Source organism: Gallinula chloropus (genome assembly GCF_964237585.1).
Source record: "Gallinula chloropus genome assembly, chromosome: 9".
In the NCBI taxonomy this organism is placed as follows: domain Eukaryota; kingdom Metazoa; phylum Chordata; class Aves; order Gruiformes; family Rallidae; genus Gallinula; species Gallinula chloropus.
In genome coordinates this window covers 18,984,292-19,001,407 of record NC_140094.1, presented here as the reverse complement: position 1 = coordinate 19,001,407, position 17,116 = coordinate 18,984,292, and the positions used below count along the sequence as shown (strand labels likewise).

The 17,116-nt window shown below is 48.3% G+C and overlaps 1 protein-coding gene across 1 annotated transcript; it reads left to right on the top strand.

Annotated features, from left to right (window-relative positions):
- Window positions 1-1,345: 1,345 nt before the first annotated feature.
- KIF23 (kinesin family member 23) lies at window positions 1,346-16,850 on the top strand (the record flags this gene model as incomplete). Its single annotated transcript, XM_084268256.1, has 23 exons — window positions 1,346-1,356; window positions 1,441-1,507; window positions 1,594-1,722; window positions 3,040-3,145; window positions 4,049-4,185; window positions 4,774-4,883; window positions 5,462-5,632; window positions 6,605-6,646; window positions 7,090-7,202; window positions 7,334-7,455; window positions 8,340-8,442; window positions 8,751-8,830; window positions 8,921-9,040; window positions 9,555-9,714; window positions 10,581-10,745; window positions 10,958-11,115; window positions 11,465-11,638; window positions 12,271-12,450; window positions 12,804-13,109; window positions 14,981-15,211; window positions 16,213-16,295; window positions 16,574-16,655; window positions 16,776-16,850. The coding sequence occupies 23 exons, from the start codon at window positions 1,346-1,348 to the stop codon at window positions 16,848-16,850; spliced, it is 2,925 nt and encodes a 974-aa protein (XP_084124382.1).
- Window positions 16,851-17,116: the final 266 nt, after the last annotated feature.

Below are 17,116 nucleotides of genomic sequence, written 5' to 3'. Positions count from 1 at the left end.
AAGCCATCACCCCTTGCCCTGTCCCTGCACCCCTGGGTGACCAGCCCCTCTCCCACTTCCTTATCAGATCCCTCTAAGTGCCGGTTCGCTGTAATTAGGTCTCCCTGGAGCCTTCTCTTCTCCAGGCTGAACCGCTCCAGCTCTTGCAGCCTGTTGAGATGCTCTGGGCAAAGGCAAAAGGGGAACGTGAAGACTCCCCAGCAGCACTGAATCCAAACAGGGCGGGTCTTCTTCCGGAGGAGGGGAGCACACGGTGCGGGTGGCACTAAGCTGGAGTGGGGGTATTAAGGGAATTAAGGCTGTCTTTGGGAGCACGGCCCCGGGACGGGCAGGTGCTGGCGTCGGCCTTGCTGTACACTCGGCTGGGGGAAGGCGTCCGGTGTGCCAATCGTTGGGGTGCCCGTTAAACCCCCGGTGATGACACTGGCCCATCCCCAGTGCTCTCCCCCATCCTGCACGTATCCATATCCCGGGGTTAATTGATGCCGTTAATTGTCTGGGATCGAGGGGCAGCGAGGCGCTGCCAGCGGGTTGTGCTGCAGGCTGACAGGCCCGGGAGCCCTGGGGACAGCGCGGCTCCCACGGCCCGGCCCCGACGCCCCGCGCCCGGCCCCGCCCAAGCGCACGGCGGCTGCGGCGTGGGAAGCGCTTCCCGCTCCGTGTGGGACACCCGCGCCCCGAGGCTCCGGCCACCGCCCGCGGCTGGGCCGGGCTCCTGCTCCGGGCTCGGGCTCCGGGCTTGGGCTCCCGGCTCCTGCTCCGGGCTCCTGCTCCCGGCTCCGGGCTCCTGCTCCGGGCTCCGGGCTCCTGTCCCCGGCTCCGGCTCCGGGCTCCTGCTCCGGGCTCCGGCTCCGGGCTCCGGGCTCCTGCCCCCGGCTCCGGCTCCGGCTCCGGGCTCCGGGCTCCGGCTCCGTACTCCGGGCTCCTGCCCCCGGCTCCTGCTCCGGGCTCCTGGCTCCTGCCCCCGGCTCCGGGCTCCGGCTCCGGGCTCCGGGCTCCGGGCCCCACCCTCGCGGAGGGAAGGAGCGCATCCAGCCCAGTCCCAGCAGGGGGCGCCCGCGCTCCGTATGCGGGTCGTTGTCGTCGTCATGGCAACGCTCCCCGCTCCCCCCCCTCCAGGTCCTGCGTGCGGGAGGCATCGTATGACGGCGCCGCGCGCACGCGCCGTGACGCCTGAGGGGCCGCGGGCGCTGATTGGTCGGATTTGAATGAAAACGCGGCGCGCGGCCCGGCGGCCGCCTGGCTCTGCGCGGGCCGGGAGGCGCAGCAGCGGCAGCAGCAGCAGCTCCGCTCCGCTTCCCCTCAGCCGCGACACACGACCCCGCCTGCCGCGCCCCGCCGCGACATGAGCGCCGCGTAAGTCGTCCCGCCGTGCCCCAGCGCGGCTGCGGGGCCGGGGCCGCCTCGCCTCGCCTCACGCCCCCTTCCCTCTCCCAGCAGGGCCAGGGCGCCGCGGAGGCCGGCGCTGAAGAAGCCGTCGAACCCCAGCCTGAAGGACCCCGTGGGGGTGAGTGCGGGGAGCGCCGGGCGGGGGAGCCGGGGGCCCGGCCCGCTGCGGGGGGGGCAGCTCTTTGAGGCCGCCTCCTTCCCCAGGTGTACTGCAGGGTGCGGCCGCTGGGCCGCCCGGACCAGGAGTGCTGCATCGAGGTGATCAACGAGACGACGGTGCAGATCCACCCCCCCGACGGGTACCGGATATGCCGCAGCGGGGAGTACCGGGAGGTAACGGCCCGGGGAGCGGGCAGGGAGGGAGGGGACCGCGCCTCCGCCGCCTTGGCGCTCGGCACGGGCTGAGGGTCGCGGCCCCCTCCCCGCTGCCGGTGCCAGGCGCTGGCGTGCGGCCTCTTGCGAAGCTTTCAGCAGCTTCGGAGCTGTGAAGCTGCCCCAGGAGCTGGAATGCGGGGTTGGTTCATCCGTAGAGTGTGTCCTCCGCCTGTGAGAACGGCTCTTGGGCCGGGCGGGGGAAGGGAGCGAAAGAAGGGGGGGAGGATGGGGTGGGTGGAGGGGAAAGCTGGGGAAAAGGGGGGGTGAAAGGAAAGCCGGGGGAAGAGCAGAGATGGGAAATGCTTGGACTGCTTAAACAACTTCCACGCAGGGAAAGAAGCCAGCCCTAAGCTGGGCTCAAATGAAGTAACGGCTGGTCTGTCCCAGACTGAAGCAGGGCGCAAAGCAATGGTGCCCTGTTGGCAGGAGCTCTCTGAGGGGGAAGCAATAGGTTAAGTGTACGAAGGGGAGGAGATAGAAAGGTGGGTGGCAGGTCCCGAAGCTGTTCATGCGGTTGCTTGGTCGATGCGATGCCTGGAACAGGAGGGGTCAGGTGGTGTGTGCAGAAGGAGAAGCCTGAAGGTAGAGTGGTGATGAAACAGTTAACGGTGGGCTCCTGGCAGGGTGCCCTAACCCTGAATAGGAATGTCATAGTGTTTCTAAGGAAAAAAGAAACCCGAGAAGGTGAGGTGGGGTGTGGAATACTCTGTGTCTGGTTTCAGTAGGAGGAATTTTCAGGGAATACAGGAAAAAGATCAATTAAAAGCTTTGGTAAACAAGCCTTTCATCAAAATCTTGAAATTCATGTGTTTGTTAGTGGGTGTTTTGCTTGGAAAGGGACCCGATTTATCTGTGAGTGGTGACCCAGGCTGGACTGGAAGCAGACACAAAGTTAAACCAGAAAGAAACAAATGCTGGAACACCTCTGCTTTGGCTGTGGTGGGTGTTCCTTTGCTCAAGGCCTGGGTATGTGATGCTGGGAGCTGTAGGTTGTGAGATCCTCCTGTTTTGGGAAGTCAGGTTTTGTGATCCTTCTGCTTATTTCTGGGGTGAAGCTGTGTGGAAAGGAAACAGTGGCTGTCTTCCTCATGCACATCTTGTTCTCAAAATAGTTATGCTGGAGCAACTGCAGGTCTTGAAACTGGTATAATCCTAGAGTAGAACCTCTGTTGTCCTGGTAGGCTGATGGAAGGCACCTGGACAGGGTGAAACATCAAGAGTGGATTTCTGGGCAGGGAAATTAGGGTTTAGGATGGTGTATCATCTTTTCTTCAGACCCAGTATTCATTTAAAGAAGTGTTTGGCACCCATGTGGTTCAGAAGAAGCTTTTTGATGTGGTGGCTAAGCCTCTGGTGGAAGATCTCATTCATGGGAAAAACGGTAAGCAAGCACTTGTTCCCTGCCCTGTTCCTGTCTGCTGTGCAGCTGCTGAGGCTGATATGACTTCATATGTCTCAAAGCCTCTCAGCTTGTCTGGGTTAAAACATGTATGTGGTGTTTGCAGTGGGAATTGCTCCCCTATGTGACATCCTTGTAATACCTTCTTGCCTTTCATTGCTTTGAATCACATTTACCCTTGTTACCTTCTATCAAGGCCTGATCTTTTAGTGCACTGTAAACTGGAGAGGTGTTTTCCTGTGGAAAAGGATGACTTCCTTTTCTCTCTTCAGGATGACACCTGAAGAGTTTGTAGTTCATAGGGTGTGAGCTCCTGGGCATGGCTGGTGATCCTTCCCCTTGTTCCTGGGCCTTGTGAAAAGGAAACAGTTGCAATCACAGTGTTGGTCTGTCCTGGTTTCTGCTAGGATGGAGTTAATTTCTCTTCTAATCTATCCTTATCCCAACCCATGGGGTTTTGATTTCTTGGTTTTGGGGTTTTTTTTCCCCTTCCCCCTCACCCCTTCCTTTTAAAACAACAGGTGACTGCATGGTGCTCAGTGCTCAGCTGGAGCAAAACCACAACATGGTCCTTGATGTATCTGGCTCCTTGATGTATCTGGCTTATGTCATGCTCCTTGGTAACAGCAGTAACAAATCAGGCCTCTGCACCTGGGATATGGTGGCTTCTTCCACTTTGGCTTCCAAATGCACCCTTCTCAGAGAGGATGATGGCTTCTGTGGGTCACAGTGGCTTTTCCTGGGTTGCAACATTTCACTGCCAGCTTCCAAAGGAGCCATGGTATCTTCCAGACACTTCTGACCTGAGAGAGACAGCCTGTGTAATCATAACAACTGTCTTCTGTGGCAGCAAGCACATTGATATCCTTTTCCTGTCCTTCCTAGGGCTCCTCTTTACATATGGTGTGACAGGCAGTGGGAAAACATACACCATGACAGGATCCCCTGGTGATGGAGGGCTGCTCCCACGGTGTCTGGATATGATCTTCAACAGCATAGGACCCTTCCAGGCCAAGCGATTCGTGAGTAGCTTTGCACTAAATTCTCCACACTGCTGCTTGTGACGGCCTAAAAACACTGTATAAAATGCTTTAAGTGTTTATCTCCTGCCCAGTTGTGTGAGGGGAGCACTTTAACAAGCAAACCAACCAAAAAAACCCCTGAGATCTGAAGAGTGGGGCCAAGGAAGCAGGTGTAGTAGCTAGGACAGGCATTGCTGTGGCTGTTCTAGTAACTATTGCTCATTCTTTAACTCTCTTAAAGCCATATAAAAGGGAAGAGGAAGCCTTCTGAGGTATGGAATGAATTTAAACCAACATTGGATGTGATGTGAGGCTTCTGGTGAAACATCCCTTGATTTTTACTCTCTAAATATATTTGAAATAACACTGGAAGTCTCTTCCTTGGGAGCATGCTATCCTGGGAGCTTTTGTGAAACACTTATCTTGGAATTACCTATTCTCTACCAGATCTTCTTTGCATTAGCCAGTAGATTGAGTGTTAGCAAGAGGTGTGGTATTTGCTTGATGAAACAACTTGTTTTGCTGGCTATCACCTTATGTTCTCCAGTGTTTGTGTCAGTATATTGTCTAACCACACTCACTGCTCAGGTTTTTAAGCTGGATGACAAGAACGGTGTGGATGTGCAGTGTGAAGTAGATGCTCTGTTGGAGCGCCAGAAAAGAGATGCCATGCCTGTTCCAAAAACTCCATCTGGCAAGTAAGTAACAACTGTAAAATGCAGGGTGAATTTAGCTAATGGAAATGTTATTCTGAAATTGTGGCTTTTTAGCTTATCTTAGTCTCTTTATCCTTCCCTTGAAGGCAGGAAGGGTAATGTTAATGGAAAGCTAGGATGTTTCATGTGGTTTGAGTGACTGCATAATGAAGTGTTTGGGTTAGAAGGCTGAGAATCAGGCAGCAGAAGTCTGATCACACAGGAGTAAAATGCTGGGACTTCACTGAGTAGGGATTCTGTGAAGTTAAACTTGGATGTTTAGCAAAAAAGTGAAATTGCTGAATGGAGGGTGGAATTGTTGACTATCCAGGAATCTTTCAGGGCTTTTCTTACTGCAGCTGAGCACAGCAGTGTCAGATGTAAGGGTTTTTTTATTTAAACTCTTCAGAGTGCTGCTTGTAATCTCCTGTGACTGGGTGTGTTGTCATTAATTGCTAGTGTGAGCTCTTCTATACTCAAATCAGACCTGTTTTCTGACTGTGTAGCTGCTGTCTGACACGTTAGCTGGCTGTGGGTGCTCCATTACCACCGCTTCTTGTGTGCATGTGTGTGTTCAACAGGCGACAACTAGATCCGGAGTTTGCTGACATGATCCACGTGCAAGATCACTGCAAAGTGGAAGAAGTGGATGAAGACAATGTCTACAGTGTCTTTGTCTCCTACATTGAGATCTACAACAACTACATATATGACCTCTTGGAGGAAAGCCACCTTGATGCCATAAAACCAAAGTTAGTTTATGTCTGTCACTACTTCTGCTTTGGTGAGGCTTTTGTGGGAGCTGTAGATTTTTGGAGCTGTAGATTTGTTAAGTTCTGCTCAATTCATGGGAGTCCTTTTTAAAAAAAAAAAGAATCCCATGAAAAATGGGATGGCCAAAGTGTCTGGACAATAATACTTCGGTGTGCCAAGTACTGATGGTTGTTCTGTTGCTGCTAAGACTTGGTGCTCCCTTCCCTGTTACAATGGGAGATTAACAAGCAACCATTTAATTAGTTAGGCAGTGTGTTGTATCCCACTGAGACTCCCAAGTCTATTCCCACTATTCTGTGAGTGCTGTTCTTAGCAGGTGGCTGCAGCTTGATGAGTAAGTCTTTCTGTAGCTGATGTTGTTTTCCCTGGAAAGAGAGTGTGTTGGGTGGAAGCTGCTGTTTTGTCATTGCTTGACAGTTAATGTGTTGTGGTTTATTTCACTGGATGCTGGTTGTTTCCATAGAAGCAGAAAGGAATAGTCTCAAATGAAATACTGGGTATTTTTGGGAAACTTGTGTACTTGGCTGATTTCTAAAATTGATAAATCTTGAAACCTTCAGAAAACGAGTCTGCAAGTTAAACTTTGAATGTATGTTTTGAAGCCTAAATCCATTAAAGAAAACCCAACACATAGCCATCAGTACATGTGGTAATTAAAGAGTTGGCTGATTTACAAAGACTAAGTAGAGCAAAACGAGCCATTGCTCTGAAGCATCAAGAAGCTGCTCCAGGGTACTGGTTTGAAAAGGGTTTGAAAGTCTGAATGCTTTTTAAAGAATAAACTGATTTGGTTTGATATCGTGCTTCTGTCTTAAAAAAAAAAACCAGCCAACAAAGCATCTTGGATATTTTTTTTTATCTCCAGAATCTACAATGTGTTATGTCTGAAAAGAATTTTAGGCACGAGCTGAATGAGTTAATACTTCTTTTTAACCCTGTTTTTTTGGTAGGTGGAACAATTGCAACACTCCTGTGCGAAATGGTGACTTTATGTATGTGCACAAGCAGATTACTCCCAGTACTGAGAAGGGACGTTGTCTTTTAGGGAGTCAGTTTTTGTTGCTTCCACTATCTCCTCTTGCTTTACTAGCCAACGTAGAACCCTTGTTGAAGCCATCTTGCTTCTGTGTGAGCGTATGCATGTAGAAACACAATAGCTGCCACCCAAACCCATGATTCCCAGTAAGAATTGCAATTAAATGTAGCTTCTAAATTAAAGCAGTAGCTGAAGCGTGACTAATCTTGGCTGGGTGTGTGTCCCTGTATTTGTACTTCCTTTTTCCATCTGCTCTACAGATAATTGGCAAATTCAGCCTGAGTTTTGTACTTCAACAAAAGATGATTTGCATGACACAGTGTATTGTTGGGGAATAAACATCCACTCCAGTTTCATGCTTTTTTTTTGTTGTTGTTTTATTTCCTCCCTGTCCTGAAGACCTCCACAATCCAAAATACTTCGTGAGGACCAGAATCACAACATGTATGTCGCAGGCTGCACCGGGGTGGAGGTAAAATCTACAGAAGAAGCTTTTGAAGTGTTTTGGAGAGGTAAATATAACTTAATTCAGTATGGATGTGTAATCCTTTACACTATTGTGCTGGGAATGAATTGGCTCTGCCAGGTGGCAAGCCTGCTAAATGAAGCAGGGGTCTGGAAGGATTGTTTCTCTTCTGAACAGGTCAAAAGAGGCGGCGTATTGCGAACACTCAGCTGAACCGAGAATCCAGTCGCTCTCACAGTGTTTTTATCATCAAGTTGGCTCAGGCACCCTTGGATGCTGATGGAGATAACGTGCTGCAGGTGAGTGCTGGGCCAGGCTGGAAGCAGAGCTCTGTGTGTGTGTGTATGTGCAGAATTGTAGGGGTTGAAAGGGACCTCCAGAGCCCATCGGGTCCAACCCCCTGCCAAAGCAGGGTCCCCAGGACAGGGCACACAGGTCGGTGTCCAGATGGGGCTGGAATCTCTCCAGAGAAGGAGACTCCACACCCCCTGGGCAGCCTGTCCCAGGGCTCCCTCACCCTCACTGGGAAGAAGTTCTTCCCCAGATTGGTGTGGAACTCCCTGTGCTCCAACTTGAGGCCATCACCCCTTGTCCTGTCCCCACAGACACTGGGAAGAGGCTGGCCATGTCCCCCTGTGTCCCACCCTTCAGATATTGATACCCATTGATCAGATCCCCTCTTAACCTTAACCTACACCACCGTATGTAGGGTTGTTGGGAAAGGTGGTGAGCCTTGCAGCATGGCCTCCTGATGCAGTTACTTCTTGAGCACCCACATCTTGCTAGTTAGCAACTTCATTTTGAAGGAAAGCCAGATGACTGAGCTTTGAGTCTCTCAGCAGTTAAGTCTCTGTTTTTTGTAATGAAAGTTGGGCATTAAAACAGTGAAGCAGCTTATTCCTTTGGTTTTTATTTGTGCTTCTTTTGAGCAAAAACTGGAATCTGAAATGATTGAAAGGATTTGAATGAATGCAGGTGTTACATCCAGCTTGTGTCCCAAGACAGAAAAGATCTGCTAAACTTGCAAGAGAAGCTAGTGGTGCATAGCTTCTTGCATAAAGTACTGTAAAAATGCTGTCAGAACTCTTGCTGGTTTCGTTTTGGGGGGTGCTCTCCTTGCCCTGTTAGAAGGAATATGGAGCTAACTGCTAGCCAGCCTAATGTAGTTTTTTTTCTGTGCTAGGAGAAAGAACAGATCAATCTAAGCCAGCTGTCTTTGGTTGATCTGGCTGGAAGTGAAAGAACAAATCGAACAAAAGCTGAAGGGAGCAGGCTGCGAGAAGCAGGTATGTGCCACCTCCAGACAGCCTGGTGACTTGATGTGCTGTTGTACACTCATAATAGTTGTGGCTCCTAGTAAAGATGGAAGCCTTTACTTCTAGGAAGAATTTAGTGTTCTATTACAGCTGACCTTGAATCTTCTAGTTTGGTAAACCAGAAGCTTTTAGTAGCACTTGTATCTGCTGTAATGAATCAGAATTTGTAACAAATATAACTCAAGTTCAGGCAACTTATTCTTAAATAAACTGCTAAATAAATTGGGAAGGTGATCCAAATGGCTGCTTACAGAGGTGTGTTTTCTCTTGTGTTTAAGGTAATATTAATCAGTCACTAATGACATTAAGAACATGCATTGAGGTTCTGCGGGAAAACCAGATGTGTGGGATAAATAAGGTATGTGACCTGCTATGTAATTATCACAGGGCTTGATAAAGAGCTGGTGTAACGAAAGCTTACTAGATCTTTTGTGTATTTTATTTTAAGATGGTGCCATATAGAGATTCCAAACTGACTCATCTCTTCAAGAACTATTTTGATGGTGAAGGAAAAGTGCGTATGATTGTGTGTGTCAATCCTAAAGCTGAGGATTACGAGGAAAGCCTGGTAACTTCCTTGTAGATCTCACCTCATTCCTTCCTTTTTTTTCATGTTTGTCACTGAATTCTTTTACTACTTTGGTGGGCAAGAGAAACTTTACTTTTTGTGGCTTGGGTGCCTTAAATATAATATTGTAGGGTGAATGTCCCCTGTGAGTCTTACTTTTCCTCTTAAGTTACAACTGCTGGCAAAATAGGCACAGGCTTCTCTACTTGCAGAAGTCCAAACATCCATATCTAGGTGTTTAATACCTACTGGTGAAAACTTGAGCTCTGCACAGTTGGTTTTGCAGATCCTGGTGGTTAACATTCAGGCAGCATTACTGGGAAAGCTCCTGGATGCTCTGCTTTGGAATCCCAAGCTGCCTAGTTGAGAACTACTTGAGATCATGGCTTCAGGGATGCCTCCCCTAATACTTCTATCAACCTAAACTATCACCCTCAAAGAGTGATAGTCACCTGAGGTTGGACTGCTGCTGGTTAGTGCTGTCGCTAAGCTTGCTTCCTGTGTCTCTTTGTAGCAAGTCATGCGCTTTGCAGAGATGACCCAGGAGGTTGAAGTTGCCAGGCCTGTCGACAGGCCCCTCTGTGGCTTAACGCCCGGGCGGCGCTTCAGGAATCAGGCCTTCCAGGAGGAGCTCTCGCGGAAGCTGCAGATGCGGGGCCGCCCCATAGATGCAGGTGAGTGCTGGAGCACCAGGTGACTGCAGCACAGTTCTTCTGTTAGAATCATGGAATGGTCTGGGTTGGAAGGGACCCCAAGGGTCACAGAGCTCCAACCCCCTGCCACAGGCAGGGACACCAACCTCCAGGCCTGGAGCTACACAAGGTTGCCCAGGGCCCCATCCAACCTGGCCTTGAACAACCCCTGGGATGGGGCACCCACCCCCTCTGGGCAGCCTGTTCCAGCCCCTCACCACTCTCTCTGGAAAGAACTTCCCCCTAATCTCTCATCTAACCCTTCCCTCCTTTAGCCTTAATCCATTCCCCCTTGTCCTGCCAGTCTCTGCCCTTTAACAAGCTGATTCCCCTCCTGTTCCTCTGCTCCCTTCAGGCACTGGAAGGCTGCAATGAGGTTCCCCTGCAGCCTTCTCTTCTCCAGGCTGAACCAGCCCAGCTCCCTCGGCCTCAAAGGCTGAGTTTAGGAGTTAAAGGCTTTTCTAAAACACCTAATTTGAGCCTTGACAGTGCAAAAGGAACCTTGCTCAACCATTATTGGGGACAAGTTGGATTTGTGGGCCTGTTATTGCAGCTCCTGAAAGAAAATTGTGCTGAGGATGATACTTTGATATCGTTGTACGCTTGGGGCCTGCTTTAGAAATCAAGAGTTGCCTGGAGCTATTGTAAAGTAATGAATCAAGGATGTCATGCTTAATCTCTTCCCAATGCTGTCATGTCTTCTGAAAACGTCTGGTTCTCATTAATTATTCTAAGTTCTGTCTGCTTGGTGATACCGTGGAATGAACGCTCTGTGGCTGTGCATTGTCAAATGGAGTTTCTCTGTTCTGTAGCTCACTGACAGACTTTTTTGGCTTTAAATCTTACAGAAATAGAGCCATCTGTTTCAGAAACATTTTTGCAGAACTTCCCTCCGTTGCCTTCATGTGAGCTATTGGATGTTAATGATGATCAAACACTTCCAAAGCTTATTGAAGTCCTGCAAAGACGCCATCAGCTGCGACAAATGTTGGTCAAAGACCTTGCCAAAACTGGTAAGAATGGGACCATCAGTGCAAAGCTAGATTTTTGGCACCCTTATTGCTACCCCAAGGGATCTCTTACCTATCAGTATCTTGTCTAGATTGATCATGTTCAAAACTTTTGTTTTGAGGTGTAATGAAAGAGCTGGTAGTGTTAAATTGGTAGGAGAAATTGAGAGCTGTGGAGATGGCTGAGAAGATAAAATACACTGATTTTCTTGCAGCGCTTGAATTTAAAGCTACACTGCAAGAACTTGACTCCAGTATGGTATCCCAGGAAAACTACGTGCAAGGAAAACTGTCTGAACAAGAGAAAACAATAGCAGGGCAGAAAACAGAGCTGGAACGCCTGGAGAAGAAAACTAAAACATTGGAGTACAAGGTCAGTTTATTCATTGTCTGAAGCTAAGTGCAAAATGCATTTTCTCTGTCTCATTTGGCAAACTTGTTGACATCAGAAGCTGCTTGCAAGACAGGTAGTAGAAATGAGATTACAAGTGCTTTGTGGGGAAGTTGACTGAGCACTTTTAGCTCTTTGACCTTCTGAGGTAAGGCTTTTACCTGAAAACTGCCACCTTGTAAGAAAGCTGTAAAATCTCTGAAGCTTTTTGCTGTTTGGACTGTTTATCTCATGTACCCAAGTATGTGCTGGCAATCAGTAACGGGCAGTTCTGGGATCAGACAGCCACACTTCTAAGCAGCATATCCCAGCCCTTCCTCTCTTCCTCCAGATTGAGATTTTGGAGAAAACTGCCACAATTTATGAAGAAGACAAGCGTAATCTTCAGCAAGAACTAGAAAGCAAGAGCCAGAAACTGCAGCGTCTGGCTTCTGACAAGCGCAGGGTGGAGGCACGGTTGCAAGGCACAGTGGCAGAAACAGCCATGAAATGGGAGAAGGAGTGTGTAAGTATGCTACTGGATCTGTTGGGGGTGTAGTGGAGCAGTACTGGGGGGAGCTAGGGGCTTGTGGTGAGGGGTTTCATGCAGTAATGGCATTAAGGATGGAGATGTGTTTGGCTTTTAATTATGGGATTGGACAGACACTTTGAACTCTTAGCTGTTATAAACGTACTCTGGTGTGAGAAGTTCCTTGAGGACTTTTGCTGTAGCTAGAGCAGCTCTGTTAATTAAACACTTGCTCACTTCATAGCTAGATTTTGTTCTTTTGGGTTTGTGGCATCCAAAGGAGTGATTCTCTAGTTTTGTCAGTAGAAGACAAGTGTCAGGGTTTCTCCTTAACCTGATGTAAACCCTTGCACAGATTTGTACTCGACCAGTGATGAGGAAAGAATCTGCAGGGTTAGTTTTTACCACAGCAGGAGTTTTTACTGATTGAGGATCATTGCTATATGGTTAGATGTGCTCTCATTTGTCATAATGCCATAACCATTTTTATTCCAAACTGTTTCATAATCTGGGCAGTCATTCTTTAGCTTGCCTTGTTGCTATTTCCCAGAGCTTCCCTTCAAAGTTTCAGAGCAGTTACTGTGCTTTCACACAAGGTACTCCATGCTTTTCCTCTCCTGTCCTTGTAGGAGCGCCGTGTGGCAGCCACACAGCTGGAGATGCAGAACAAACTTTGGGTCAAAGATGAAAAACTGAAGCAGCTGAAGGCCCTTGTGACTGAACCAAAGACTGAAATGCCAGAGAGACCATCACGGGAGAGAGATCGAGAGAAGCCTGTTCAGAGACCAGTGTCTCCTTCACCAGCACCTGTAAGTTGCCTTTAAAACAATCCTTGCTACAGGGCAAAACATCTTTTTAAGAATGAACTAAAATGTGGGATGCTTCTCTTTGGTGGCTAGAAAACAGTTGCCCAGCACAGAATTTGGGTAAAGATGCTTTGAGTTCTTTGTCTCCTGGTGTATGGATCAGTGCTCTTTATTCATACTCCTACATTCTAATATTGCTCATGCTGGAAGAATCCCTGATGCTTCACCTGTCACTGCAACATGATACCTCCCAAAACCACAAGCCTGAGAAACTGAACTGGCACTCTGCATGTTGTTTTATTGCCTTAAAGTTGACACTCCTTTATATTCACTAACTTCTTTCCCCTTCTCTCTAGCCTTCTAGTAACTTCACCTCTCAGGTCCCTAACAGCCAGCAGCTCGGGAGCGACCCGCGGGTGCGCAGACGTTCTAATTCTTGTAGCAGCATTTCTGTGGCCTCCTGTGTCATGGAATGGGAGCAGAAAACCCCTTCACACAAGTACCCCAGTGGCATTTCTATTGCAAGGACTAGACACCAAGAACCAGGACGAAGTAGAGACTATAACACCTCAGACAGAAGGCGAGGGATGTGCTGGACTGGACTCGTTGAGGTTCCCAAGCATAGAGATGAGCTAGAAATAGAAGAGGATCAATGCTGCAGGGTTAGTGCTACTCCTGTCAAAAGCTAAACATGGTGTTGCTTAGTCTGGCTCAAAAGCTCATTGCAGCTGCTCTCTGTAGAGCACCCATAACACAAGTTGAACCTTTCCCCAAATGTTTCTTGTAAGCCAGTACTGTTTCCAAATTGAGTCTAGCTACTTGTTCTCTTTGGCTTCTTAGTTTGCTGTTTAGAACCCCCTTAAGAGCAGTGTCTGTCTGTCTTGCTGGCGTGCAGATAGCACTCATTAGGAACTCTGAACCAGCTAGACTCTTTCTCTAGCTGTAAAGTTTTTGTTTTAACTGGTGTCTGTCTCCTCAAATCTGTCTTTCAGTCTGCAATGTGCCCTGGTCTGTTTGGCCAGCTTAAAAGGTGGTCTTATGAGCTATACCTGCAATGGGCTACTGGAAATAGCACTTGGACTGACATCTCACTTCTGTGATGCTTAACTTTAACTTGCTTAGACTAGTCCTCCCTAACTCACAGCTGCATTAAAGCTGGGGGCTTTGGGGGCTTTGCTTACTGGTGGGAGGTGTTTTTATGAAGCTGCCATGTGCAAATGTTTGTATTGGTGGTGTCTTGTGCATTATTGCAGTGGCTCAAGTAAATCAAAGAGGATTGTACAGCCCTGGCCCCTCCTGAGAGGGGGAAGTTTATTGTGGTGGTATTTGTATCAGTAACGTTTTCAAAATCCCTGGTATGTGCTGGCTCCTTGAAGCCAGGGATGTGATTTTAGCAAATGTTATTCTAATTAATACATGAACCATTATCAGCAGAGTAAGGGAAGTGGTCTCTGCCACAGTGAAGTATGACCAGTAGCAGTGTGCCTTCTCCTTGGAATGTACCTTCTAAGGCACTGTGGCAGGATTGTTTCAAAGAGCCATCAATGGGAATAAGTGCTTGCCCACTGAAAGGCTGAGAAGTATTGAAATTCTTTTTTTAATGGAAACTTTTGCTGAAAGCCATGTTTCTCTATATGTGTAATTCTTAAGAGCTGTTTTAGACTTGAAAGAGGTTTATCTGGAAAAGGGTGCAGCCAGTTTCATGGTGATTGGTCAGAGAAAAGCTAAGTGATTCTCATCAGTTGAAAGTGCAGTGGATGGGACTTGGATTTGAAGGTTTGGGTTATGTGACACAGAGCTCTCTAAAATGAGTGTGCAAATGGAGCAGAGAGCCTGCAGATACTCTTCCTGAAGCCTGTTAAAAGACCTTGAAGGCATACAGGTTTTTAAACAAGTTTCCAGATTTTTCTGATTTCCCTGAGCAACTGACAACTGTGTTGATGAAACAAAACTGTCTGAACTTCAATCACTTCTCATGGATTTCTAACAGCTGAGTTCCCAAGCCATAGCCCCAGGGCAGGGCATGCTTCCTCTGCTCTGCTTGCTCAGAGGGCTTGCAATGTCTTGCATCCTTTAGAGATGCTGGAAATCCACACTCTGTCTGCTTGCTTTGCTGCCTCAAAAATACATTCTTGATCTAAGAATGCATCCATGGGAATATCAGTTTTCTTTTTGGGTTGGTTAATATGTTCCTAGCGATCTGTTTTGGTTTGGGAACTCCAGAGGTGTGTCCTCAAATGTAAAGATGCCCTCCTTCCCTGAGGAAACTGAGGTATGGAATGCAACAGATTGGATAATGCTTAGCCAAAACTTACAAGGAATAGGGATTGGCACAAAAAGAATCTGTTAATTTTAAGTGGGCTCTTGGTGTAATGGTGCCTTTTGGGGTGCACTCTGAAAGCACTTGGGGAATGAAGCCTTGATCTCCATACAAATGCATCTTAACCAGATCTGCAAAGTTCACCTCTGCTGATGCTACCCTGGGTGATTTACTGTGTGCTGATCTCTTCTGATTCTCTTCCACTCTGATCAGAAGGCGCCTCCAGCTCGCCTCAGACACAGACGGTCCCGCTCAGCTGGGGAGAGATGGGTGGATCATAAACCACCTTCTAACCTGCCCACTGACACAGTCATGCAGCCCCACGTCTCTCACGCCATCACAGTAGCTGCTGCCAGTGAAAAGGCACTAGCTAAGTGTGACAAGTACATGCTGACACACCAGGAGCTAGCCTCTGATGGGGAGATTGAAACCAAGCTCATCAAGGTAAAGCTGAACCCCACCACTGTAACCTTGTGCTAACCCTGTCCAAGCTGATTTCCAGCACTGTGTGTGTGGCTTGCAAAGGGTCTGTCTGGCTCCCTCTCCCAAGGGAGCAGATTTGAAAGCCCTGTGCAGCTGGACTTGAGGGAGCTTTTGGAGTCTGAAAATGCTTTTCATCAACTTTAGACAATGCTTTGTCTAAACCACTACAGCCTTGGTTACCTCAGTCCTTGCTTTCAAGGGAAACAATTACAGTGGTTCTTCCCCCCCCCCTACAAATCCATTTGTAGTGGGAATTTCTTAGACTTGTGGCTGCAGCAAATCTTGCAGAGTCAGTCTTGTGGGAGGGATGTTATTCTGATTCCTCTAATGGTGTGAGTAAACCCCACTGCTCTGGGATGTAACTTCTAGCAGTCAGCTGCCTACTGACAGCCAGTTGGTGAGGCAGCCTGGGCTTTGAATGCTTGTAGTGCTTGTCCCAAAACTCTGCACTTACCTAAGGCAAACTGGGAGCTCTTTGTAATTTGTAGCTGGAAGCTTTTGGTTCACTTTTCCTACAGTCACAGGCCTGCCAATATCATCTCTTTTTTTTGAGCTTTAAAAAAAGCCCTCACCCCTGTAAAGAAACCTGGGTTCCAGCACTGTTTCCAAAAGCAGAGCCTTGTGTAGCTGATGGATGTACCTTTTTGTGGTGAGGATGGAGCCACTGAACCCATGGCATGATTTCTGCAGTGTTACTTTGTTATAGTATAGGAATCTTGTTGTAGTGACTGCTCTGTGGGTGTCTTGATCATCAGGGTAGCTGGTGCTCACTCTGTATTGTCCTGTGCAATGTAAGAGGAGGTCTGTAGTGGAGGAGAGTATGTTTGGGCACATGTGCTTGCTTGCTACTGACCTGCAAGGATCCAATGTGTGTAACCATTGAAGTTTCAATGTGAGAACAGGCACTGTGGCCATCATACTCACCTCACAACTCTGCCTTGGTAACTGCTTTTGGTTCCCAGGGAGACGTCTTCAAAACCAGGGGTGGTGGCCAGGCTGTGCAGTTCACAGAGATTGAGACTCTGAAGCAAGAATCTCCAACTGGGTGAGTTGTCTTCACTTTAGGTTCTGGCAGTGTTGGGGAGGTGTCACTCCAATAGTAGCTGCTTCTGGTCCAAAAGATTGGACAGAACGTTCTTACATTTATACAGTATCAAGTTAGATGCAACTTAGAGAGGTTTATAGACACTGTAGTTGTCCATAAGGCTGGTCTGCTGCTGAGAGCAAAGTATTTGTGTAGTAAGTATAAAACATTTTCTTGTGCATGAGAATCTGCTGAGGTACCTGATGCTTTAACCTTTCCCCAACATAATTCTCTTCCAGTCGAAAGCGAAGATCCTCCCCGTCTCATCCTGACCCTGCTGAGGATGCTGCACACTCTGAATGGACTGATGTAGAAACCAGAGTAAGCTATAAACAAAGGAGGGAGGGGGGGACACCTTGTGTGACCAGATGAGAGTTTGGGGTGATGCTGGTAACTGGGTGTGGGGTCAGCAAGAGAGACTGATCTTCCCTGTCTTCATAGTGTTCGGTGGCAGTAGAGATGAGGGCAGGATCAGCTCTTGGACCTGGATACCAGCATCATGCTCAGCCCAAGTAAGTGCATCTCCCTGTAGCAAGGGTTTGGCATCCTCTTGCCTGGTGATAACATCTAAAGAGACAATTGTGTGTTTACTTTTTCCCCACTTGGCCTTCCTGACCTTCCTGCTTTGGGTTTGGGGTGCACACCTCCTCGATACTACAAGATAAGCAGGCTTACTCAGTGTTGGAAACTGCTGACAGGGTGACTCTGTAGGACCCTCTGCTGAATTGACTTGTATTTTGAGTGAAACCCTGGCAGTCAGAGTGGGGAGCAGAGTGTCAGTC